The sequence below is a fragment of the Sminthopsis crassicaudata genome, chromosome 2 (assembly GCF_048593235.1).
Source record: "Sminthopsis crassicaudata isolate SCR6 chromosome 2, ASM4859323v1, whole genome shotgun sequence".
NCBI lineage: Eukaryota > Metazoa > Chordata > Mammalia > Dasyuromorphia > Dasyuridae > Sminthopsis > Sminthopsis crassicaudata.
The window spans coordinates 59,121,543-59,132,481 of NC_133618.1; the positions used below are offsets into that span (position 1 = coordinate 59,121,543).

Here is a 10,939-nt window from a genome sequence, read left to right on the forward strand (position 1 = left end):
ATGCAGAAAATACAGAGGTGAGAATTGGGACCTGCTTAGATTATGGGGTCATGAACATTTGGTCCAAGGCTTATCTTACTGATTTATCCATGTTAAGGATAGAATCCACTGTCGTTCTTTAGGATTTGACTTTTCCAATCTTGGGAACCCTGACTGAAGTACTGTGTTGTACTATGGGCTCACCACATTAGGAGAACAGCATAGCTGGTTCTAAGGCAGGGAATGGGCTGACTGAGCTGCTTGGGAGCAGATACTCTTTGATCTTTCTATATACCTGTCGGTATTGTAGTGCCTGGCATACAGTAGATGCTTAATGTTTATTGGCTGAGTAACCTGGGTATTCTATGCCTGGCCACTGGACACTGAATTGTTTCCCTGAAAGGTTGAATAAATGTACGGGTCAACCAGTTAGCAAGCATTTCTTGTGTGCTTATGATACATCTTAAGTTTTGAAGACAAATAATCAACTAGCATTTATTAAGTGCCTACCTATCACAGCCAAGCAGTCAGCCAAGTTCTAGGGGTACAAAGAAAATAAAAAAGCTAACAATCCCTCCTCTCCAGGAGTTCACTGTCTAATGAGAGAGGCAACAATTAAGTAGAAACAAGATATATACAGGGCAAATTGGGGGGTAGTCTCAAAAGGAAGGCACTAAGATTAAGGAGACTGGGAAGGGCTCCCTGCAGAAAGTAGGATATCATTAGCAAAGACCTGAAGGAAACCAGGGAGCCGAGGAAGAAGAGATGGTAGAGAGTGTTTCAGGCAGGGGAGACAGCCACTGAAAATACTTGGATAGTGGAGATGGATGTCATATATGAGCAGTAGAAGAGACAGCAGTGTCACTGGATCAAAGAATATGTAGAGAAGGAATAGGACATAAACTGGAAACTGATAGGTCTGGGAATCAAGGTTTGAAGGGCTTTGACAGCCAAACAGAGCATTTTGTATTTGATCCTAGAGTAAAGAACTGCAGTTTCTCAAATGTGTGATCCATAGTTTAGGAAGAAGAGTTTCACAGCTGCCTGAAGGATGGACCAGAGGGAGGAGAAAAAAGGCAGGAAAAATAATCAGAAAGCTATAGAAGTAGTCCAGATTGCGGTGATGGGGCCCCACTCTTAGTGGTCAGAGGAGAGGAGTTATACCAAAGGGAATTTTCAAAAGGGGAACAAAAAGACTTGACCATTGATTGGATATGAAGCATGAGATCTTGAGAAGTTAAGAAGACACCCAGGTTTCCAGCCTGGGGAATCTGAGAGGCTAGTGGTATCCTCCATAGAAATAGGAAAGTTATTAAGAAAGGATTTTGAAGGAAAGATAATGAGCTCAGTTCTAGGCTTAATTGAGTTTAAAATATCTTCAGGACATCCAGGTGTAGATATCTTAAGGGCAATTGGAGATATGAGACTGGAAGTCAGAAGAAGGATTGGGACTGGACTAATAGATTTGAGAATCATCCACCATTGAGGTCACCATTGAAACTGGTAGCTGATGATTTTACCAAGTGAAACAGTATAGAGAGGGAAGAAAAGGGGTCTAGCATAGAGTTTGAAGATTCCCCTGTGTTCGGGAATATGGCACGGGCAGTTGGGAGAGGTTAAGACTGCATATATAGAACTGGGATCCTGCAGAGATGATCATTAAACTCATGGATGGTGATGAAATTGTCATGTGAGAAGAAGGGTGGTAGGGGAGAGAAAAAACAAATTCCTTGCTTCAAGCTGAGAGACTATCCATTCTTTCTAGAGTATGAAGCTGTCTGCTGATTTGTGCTAAGACTGCAGTACCGAATATCATCCCAGAGTCCCAGTGAGCAGCAGAGCTGGGATTCCAACTCAAACCCTCTACTTCTAATTCCAACACTTCACACTGCCACATTACTTTATGCCCTGATTCAACATCTGAAAATATATTGAATCTACTTTCTGCTTCCCTTTCTACCTAATCTGTGTTTTTTTACTTTCAACCCTGAAATGAGCAGAAACATTTTATTCCAGATCCAACTTTTGTCCACAATATCCAGATTATCTCTTTCTACCCAGTAGAAGATAGTAGATGCAATTATCTCTGGGTTCCATCCCTTTGACCTTTAAATCCCAAGGCCCTAAGAACCTTTTATTTTACAAAATAAGAGAAAACTAGAGTCAGAGAGGGTAAGCTCACAGAAGGAAGTCAATTTGCTAAAGAGCTACCAGGTAGTCAGGAAGGAAGGAAGCTCTGTCTCCAAATCCAGAGCATTTTGCATCAAATGGCAGAAGCAGCATCTATCTGCCATTGGAGAAAGGGTCTGCGTGAAATAGAGGAAGTAAATTGATTATGCCTTTTGTCTTCAACCTTTAGTTCTGGAAAAAGAATCTAATTTAGCCAAAACATAAGAGATACAGTAGATCATTTGCTCTCCAGACACAAAGAATAGGAATCAGATTAGCTGCTGTGGTCTTGGACCTTGTCACAGAGTGACCCCTACTGGAGAAAGGTGCAATTACACTGGTGCTGTGCATTACGAGATCTGTTTTCAAGCTTCTTCAGGGAACCCGATCCTCCAACTTTTCTTGAAAAATGCATTTTTTGATGTCTTTTCTACTGATACCACACTCCTCCTTCCAGACTGAACCTTCCTTTAAAACAAACAAAAACATAAAACCTTGATGGTGATATATGTTAATATTCTGATCCCCCACATCTCTGTGGTGAGAGGAAGCATGTGTCAGTCTTTTTAATGTCTGTTTAATATTTCTTCTCTGAAATCTTCATCCTTTTTCATTTCTCATTCAACTTCCTTTTAGTGGGCTTTATATTACATATCATACTCCTTCCTCCACACTGAATCTTCCCTTATAACAAGCAAAAACATATAAACCTTCTTGGTGGTATATATAATATCCTATCCTAATGATCCCCCACATTTCTGTGGCAAGAAAGGAATCATATTTCAGTCTTTTAAATTTCTATTCAAAATGAATTTCTGCTTAAAATCTCTTCTCTGAAATATTCATTTTTTCATTTCTCATTCGACTTCCTTTTAGTGATTTTTATATTATTCTGTTACTTTGGCTTATCACATCAGTTTATAGTTTTTTTTTTCCAAACATTAGGCCATATTTGTCATTTCTTACTTCACAATAATAATCCATCACACTCATAACTTTTTTCTTCATCATCTAAATAATGGGTGCCCACTTTATTTCCAGTTCTTTGCTACTACAAAGAAAGCTGCTATGAATATTTTGGTATATATTGTACCTTTAATCTGCCTTGAATTTCTTTGGAATTTAGACCCAATCTTGGGATTGTTAGTTTGGAGGGCATAGGCAGCTTGGCCACTTTTCCTGCATAATTCAGAGATAGTTGAAATCCAGAATAGTCAAATCATTTCACATCTCTTATGGTGTATCACCATATCTCATCTTCCCAAAGCCCTTTTCATCTTTATCCATTCTACCATTTTTCTTCTTTATCCATTTGGATGGTGTCAAGTAAAACCTCAGAGTTGTTTTCATATGCAATTATCTTATTATTAGTAATTTTGAACACATTTCTAGTTTGTAATACTAAAAAAAAACTATATTGCTTAGCCATTTATCTTTTAGGGAATTGATTTTTTTAGAGGGCAAAGCTTTTCATGTCAATCAAATATAGTAGATTAGTTGAGAACAAATGATATTTGCCCCCTCTGAAATTGTTCCAAAAAGAGAATTTTTTTTACTACAATAACCCCAGTGTCAGGAATCTGAATTAATTTATTTCTTTGAAGACAGACTGTAACATAAATGTGCTTGGGTAAGAACACAGACCTAAAAGAAAAGACCTTGCAGAAAATCTGATGAACACCTTTTCTCCCTAAGAAAACTAGCAGCAGAGCTCATTAACATTTGACTACAGTTTCTTGCTGCAACTTGAGTGTTCTCTCTATTACATCTAACTGCAACTTTTCCTCCCCAGCTGGAGCTTATTCCAGAAGACCATAAGGATAGAAGACTATAGGATAAAGGATACTGACCTGAGTGTTAGGAAACCCCAATACTGGTCCTCTCTGTACCTCTGTTTCTTCCTTTATAAAATGCAGTGTCAGTAAATAACAGATAATGTGTAAGATCCCTTCCTATTCAAATTTTTTAAAAATTCTCTTTAGTGGAATTCTGAGTCTCTTGGGGACAGCAAATGGTACTTACGCATATGATTCTCACAGCTTAGGTTATGTGGTCTGTTTAACAGGTGAAGTAAGGGCAGGTAGATATCCAAGTGGATATGAAGACTGTTTTTCCCAAGTTCAAATCTGGCCTCAGACAGTAGCTGTGTGATCCTGGGCAAGTCACTTCACCCTGTTTGCCTCAGTTTTGTCATCTGTAAAATGAGCTGGAGAAGGAAATGGCAAACCACTTTGTCGTAACTTTGCCAAGAAAATCCCTAAGGGATCACAATGAGGTCAAATATTAGATACCACTGGAAAATGATTGAACACTAAATTCCTCATTATAAGAAGTGTATTTTTTCCTATTTTGATTCTCTGACTAAGCCATATGAGAAAGAAATCCCTTATCACAAACCTAACAAATGGCTGTATACCGTCTTCTCAAAGAAAGGGAAATCTACTTCTCCAGGTAGCCCATTTTACTTCTGGATTGCTCTAATTAGTAGGAAGAACTTTTTTTTTCTGGTTTAGCTTAATTGGTCACAAACTTCCCAATAAATAAATGACCAAATGATGTAAGTGGCTTCTTTGCAACTTGTACTGGTTCTTTTGCTTTAGTTGTGTCTTTTGGGACCAAACTAAGACCAAGAGAAGATCCCACCCCAAAGCCATATCTTAGGGATCTTGATAACCTACCTGAACTGATTCAGTAGTGCTTAAAAATGTTTTACTTGGTCATACCCTCTCCATCATCCCATGATCCTGCACCCCTCATCATAAGATGCCCTTCCCCCAGCCCATCTCTACTTCTCAATCTCATTCCCATTCTCTTTAACCCTCCTTCCAGTGTCAATCTCAAAAGCTACCCACCCTTCTATAGTGCTCTCTTGAACTCATCCTCCCCACAGGTAACAAATTTGCTTTCATCTCACATCTTTTCCTTCCATCCTATTTCATAGTCTGGTCTCCATGGATACCTGCCTCCCTCCTGATAGAGGCTAATCTCACTGACCACCTTTCCAGCACCAGTCATACTTGTACTCATTCTTCTCTAGCATCAGTCACTGGTGGAGGTAGAGAAGTTGGAATCCTCCTGACTCCCCCCTGCCACTTCCAGGCTCTCTCCTCTTTTTCTCTCAGTAACTTCTCTTCCTTTCGGATTTGCTCAGTCTATATCCAAGACACTATCAAATTGCTAGTAAGTATCATCAGGACCCTTCTTTCTTTCTTCCTTCCAGACTGGAAACCTTCACTCCTTCCAGAATCTCTTACTTTGGAGGATACCACCACCCTCCCAGGCCCCCAGTCTCACCCCCATATTCCATATGTTGCCAAGACCTGTCGATGTTACCTGCCAGCTGTCTCTCTTGTACCTTCTTCTCGCTGATATCATTATACTTACCCTAGTGCAGGCCCTTATCAACCCACCTGGACTATTACAGTAGCCTGATGCTGGGTCTGTTGCCTTAAATTTTACTCTTCCCACTACAATTCAGATTCCACTCAGTTGTCACAATGAGCTTCCTAAAGCACAGATCTGTTTCCCTCCCCTACTGAATGAACTTCAGTAGTTTTCTATCACAGCCAAGACTAAATGTAAACTCCTCTGGCACTCAGAGCTCTCCATACCCTCCCCCATCATCTTTCCAGTCTTTTAACTCCTTACAACTCTCCACATACTCTGATGACACTGGGTTCCTTGTTGTTTTTTTGCACAAGACTCTCCATCTCCCAATGACACTGGCTGTCCTCATGCTGGGAATGCTCTCCCTCTTGGTTTCTGCCTCCTGGCTTTCCTGGCTTTTTTCAGGTCCCAGCTAGAATCCCACCTTCTCCTGGAAGCCTTTTCCAGTTTCCCTCAATGTTACTGGCTTTCCTCTGTCAATTATTTCCAATTTAGCCTGTATATAACTTGTTTGGGCATAATTGGTTACATTTGTCTCCATTGTACTGTAAGCTCCTTAAGGACCGGGACTGTTTCTCTCTTTTCTTTATCCTTCCACCACTTAGTATGGGGCCTAGCACATTTGTTGTTCCCTCTTTTCAGTCCTGACTCTTTGTGACCTGATTTGGGATTTTCTTTTCAAGAATATTATTGTCCTGTCAACAGAGTAGATAAGTGATATTAATTAACTGACTGTTTAAGGACCAGAAATGTGAGGCAAGTTGCCATGACTGGTAAATTGGGGAGCTAAGACTTGACCCTAGATCTGGTGACCTGGAGAGACAGATAATAAAATTCAGAATCGCTGGATTCAAAAAACAGTTATTAATCCATTGTCAGTGTGGCAGGAATATCAAAAGAACGTGTCCTTATTCCTGGTGGGTCAGCATTTCTAAATGGAACAAGGCCTACACTTAAAACATTTTCAGGTGATAGCAAGTTGGGAGGGATCACAAATATACTGGAAAACTGTATCAAGATCCAAAAAGTTCTTGCTAGGCCAGAACATTTCGTCAAATCTATTAAGATAAAATTCAGTAGGGAAAAATAAAAATCTTAAAGGTACCAAAAAAAAAATCAACTTCTCAAGTCTAAATGGGGCTGGTTATTTGAAATTGTGTGCAGTTCTGGCTACAGCTATTTGCAAAGGACAATGATAAGCTGGATGGTTTCCAGAAAAAGGAAGGCAAGATGTTGATGTCCATGTCTTAAAAGAATTAACTTGAAAGAATTGAGTGTGTTTAGCCTTGAGAATGGAAGGCTCAGGGAAGACATGGCAGCTGTCTTCAGAGAAGAAAAGGAATCAGGCTTGTTCTGTCTGGTTCCAGAAAGCAGAGATAGAACAGTACAACAGGTAGAAGTTGCAAAGAGGCTAGTTGACTATTGATCAGTTGAGGAATTTGGGAATGATTTAGGCCAGACCAGAAAAACAAAGCAGCACTTCCTACCAGTGGGAGCTGTCAAGAGAAGTGATTTGGGTTGTCTGGGGAAAGAGAGGACCCTTCTTCTTGGAGGTTTTCAGGCAAAGGCTATAAATTTGTTGTAGGGTACCCCATTCCTTTATGGGTCAGCAAGACTGCCTTCTAGTTACCAAATTCTGTTCAATTTGAAAAATCCAATGATCAGATTCCAAGTTCAGTGCTTTCCTTCCTCCTGGGCTTGATGAAGGTACAAGAGAATCCCAATTAGCACAATTATATTGTTCTGCACGATATAGTGGATGGAAGACTAGCCTTGGTTCATGACCCAACTCTGACCAAACTAGCTTTGTGATCATGTGTAAGGTATTAATTAACTTGCCAGTTCCCCAGGCAATTCTCCAATACTCTTCAAGTATAAATAAGTATCCAATCTCTACCAAGAATGGAAGTTTCCATATTAGGAGTCCTCTATGACTACATCACAGGGCTGAACCCCTCAAAAGAATATTGCTCAGACTAACTTTTCAACTAATTCCTCCCTGGAAAATCCAAACTGATTCATCCTGAGGGTACATTAGGGATGGGGGGGAGGAGGAGAAGAGGAAGAACCACCACTTAGTAGAAAGGGTTCTTGGAAACATAAGAAGCTTCCTAAAACTGACTGGCCTAATCCCCAAAGAGCAAGAGCAGTGTGGTAGAACAGTAACAATAATAATAGTTTATATTTATAAAGCACTTTAAGGTTTACAAACCACACTCTCGTTTGATCTCAAAGAATGGACTATTTTTATCTCCTTTTGACAGGTAAGAAAACCAAGGCACATTTAAATACTCCTTCAAGGTCTCACTAATATGAGGTTAAATTCAAACCCAGATTTTCCAATCCCAAATCCGTCATTCCTCCTATACAAGAAGCTCAGCTTGGACTCAGGCAAAACAGGGCCTCCTCACCTTAGTTTTAACATTAGCATAAAGTTGGCTTGCTTTATAACCCTTAAAGTGCCATAGAAATGTGAACTATCACAATTAAATCCAGTGGTGGCTGTGCACACACAACCCTTGTGCACAGAAATCTAAACAACTTTTTATTCTTGAACTTCAATTTTCTTTGTAAGATGAGTCCAAGGGGAAAAGATGGAATATTTAGATAGCTCCCACTTCCCCTGCTTCTCCTCAGGGAATCCAATCCCACCGGCAAGAAACACCAGCAGGCCAAAAATTGCTAAAAATGTTTATTGCCAGTAAGCTTCAGAAAGCATTCATCCAATAATACCACCAAGTGAAGAAGGGGGGCAGAGGGGTATTTGGGTAGAGAAAGGAGGCCCTTCTGGCCAAAAGTCCCAGCGAAGTGCCCCGCTTCCTGTAGCCTTTTGTGCACTACTCAGCAGGGGGCATGGGCCTGAGCCAGCCAGGCAGCTGAGGCTCTGTCACTTATACTGGGGGGACAGCGGGGGAACGAGATGTGCTGCACACACGCTCAGCATCTTGTCGATGTCCACCTGGGTCGACTTGTCCACCTCGGCCTTTAGCTGGCTGCTTGGGGTGAAGCTGAGGATGGGCACGGGCTCTTCAACCCCCTCTTCTGCAAAGGGAGCCAGCACCGAGGGGATCGCTTGAGCTGGGAGAGAAGGAAGGAAAGAATATGTGGAGGACTGTCTTGATTTGGCGCTCCCCCCACCCCAGATCCCCGACAGAATCTGATCTGGTCTCTGGGGCCAGAACCATTGTCCGTTCCTTTCCCAGAAAGGTCATCGAGGTGATGGAGTGCTTAGCCCGGAAGAGACTGGAAGTCCCCGGGGCCAACAGGGGAAGAACGGGAAGGAAGTTTCCCCCAGCTCAAACTGCCATGGCTTGACTTTAGAGCAACACTGACCTATTAGGGGGGAGGCCTGTGGTCTCTCCACCCCTGCCTCCTCTGGGCCTCCTGGAGTCGTCTGGTCTGGGACCAAGCCCAGTTCCACTTCAATCTCGGCTTCTCCATCCCCAGCTTGGTTCAGCTCTGGGTTGCTGTAGTTGATGTACTGATATAAGGGCCTCAGGCGCTGAGCTTTCCCTGCAAGTGGCCATAGGTTGTACCTCTGAGCGATGGGTGGCGCCCTGGACGGGCCCTGTCCCCCATCTCCTCGGGAATAAAGGGAAAAGGCCAGGGGTGGGGTGGGGGGGGGTTTGAAGAGAAGCCCCAGAGCTAAGGCACGAGAGGATGGGCCAGGTCCCAGAGCCCCAGAAGCCCCCCCCAATGCCACTCACGCTCCAGCCCGAGGGTTTCCGCCGGGGTGGGCACCACGGTGGCAGTAGCCAAAGGCGGGGGCACGCCGAGGCTCTTGCGCTTCTTGGCCTTTTTGTGCTGCTTGGCCGGCGGGGAGGGCTCTCCTTGTGCTCCATCAGATTCTTCCCTTCTCAAGGGCGGCCTTCTCAAATCAGCGTGCTGCAGGAGCAGCTCAGCCTCCACCCTGGGATGGACACGAGGAGGGAAGGAACAGAGGAACGCTGGATAGGCAGCTCTATCTGGGGCAACTGCCGGGCGAGCAAGTCCCGGCGGCGCCGCTCCCGCCACGAACCGCGCCCGGATCACCCCGGGGCTGGGAGCTGGGGGCTGGGGGGAGTGATGGCCGCTGGGCCGGGCTCCAGCCGCTGTCCCTGGAAATCCCTTGAATCCTAGAGGGAATGAGGACACCTGGCCTTCCTCCTCTCCCCCTACCCTCAACGGGCCCAATTTGCCCCTGGATGTAGAATTCTCTGGCCATATTTGGCCACATTACAGACTACTAACATGTTCCCTTTCTTCTTCCCAAGTAAATGCTCCCGACTCTCCCTTTCTTTTTCCTTACCCCACTGGTCACTTCCTTCTCGTCGTCCCTAGTCCTACAGCCCACTCCTAAAGCCTCCGGGGACAACTTCCCCACCCCGGCCCCTTGCAGCCGCTCCCCTTCTCGCCGGACCCGCCCTCCTCAACCCGGCCGGCGCGGTCCTGCCCAGCGACGCTGGCGAGCCCCCGAGCCGGGGCCAGGCTCCACATTGGGCAGGCAGGCGGCGAAGTTTCGCTTTTCCCTGCAGCCCAGGGTCAGCAGAGGAGCGGCGGGGCAGCCTCCCTGGCCCTCGCCCCCTCACTTGGCCGGCTTCCTCTTGAGCCCGTGGCTGGCCCGCAAGGGCGGGACCAGCGGCGGGGGGCGGGGACCCCGCGGCTCCAACTGCTCCTCATCCTTTGCCAGCTCCTCCTCCAGCTCCGGCTCGGGCTCGGGCTCCGGCTCCGGCTCCGGCTCGGGCTCCAGTCCCGACCCAGCCTGGCGCTCTTCCCCCTGCGGGTCACCGAGGTCTCGGGCCGGGGCGGGTGGCCACCTGCCCCTTATCCTGTCGCCGGCCCGGGCCGTTACTGGGACTGTGGCAACCCAGTCTTGTCCGCTCTCCTGGGGGCCTCCTCCCTCCCCACATTTGGCTGCTGACGGAGGGGCCCCGCTCCCTTCCCCCCCTTACTCTGTAGCGCCTCTACCCCTCTCCGGGCGGTCCCCTGCTGCCGCCTCCCCCACGCTCAGTCTCCCTCCCGGCCCTCTTACCCCTGCTCTGCCCTTCACGCTGAACTGTCACTCCCCCCCCCACCGCTGTCACCTCAGCGCCCGGGCCCCCGGGGCTCTCGGGAGCCTCTCCAAGCGGTGCTGACCCCGCCGGGTTCCCCTGTCGCCTCCCCGGCCCTGCCATGGCCATGACCACGGGGAAGAGAGAAAGAGATCCTCTTCCCTCGGAATCCCGGGACTCGATCTCCCGTCCTTCGCTCGAGGGTGAGAGAGAAGGGGGGCGGGGGAGGGAGTGTTAGAGCGGGGAATTCTAATCGAAGGTAATCGTGGGCAAAGGAAGGCCTGCACGTACCCGGGTATTGGGGTTACAGACAATCCGATCGACATTGGGACAGCTGATGAAAAGAGACGGACGAGAACCCGCTCCTCCAGCCC

The 10,939-nt window shown here is 45.8% G+C and overlaps 1 protein-coding gene across 1 annotated transcript; it reads right to left on the reverse strand.

Annotated features, from left to right (window-relative positions):
* Window positions 1–8,213: 8,213 nt before the first annotated feature.
* On the reverse strand, window positions 8,214–10,718 carry C2H16orf86 (chromosome 2 C16orf86 homolog). Its single transcript, XM_074286430.1, has 5 exons — window positions 10,599–10,718; window positions 10,104–10,291; window positions 9,243–9,445; window positions 8,869–9,048; window positions 8,214–8,613 (listed from the first exon to the last, which is right to left on the reverse strand). Exons 1-5 carry the CDS (start codon window positions 10,692–10,694, stop codon window positions 8,423–8,425), a joined length of 858 nt encoding a protein of 285 aa, XP_074142531.1. The 5' UTR covers window positions 10,695–10,718; the 3' UTR covers window positions 8,214–8,422.
* Between the last annotated feature and the right edge of the window lie 221 nt (window positions 10,719–10,939).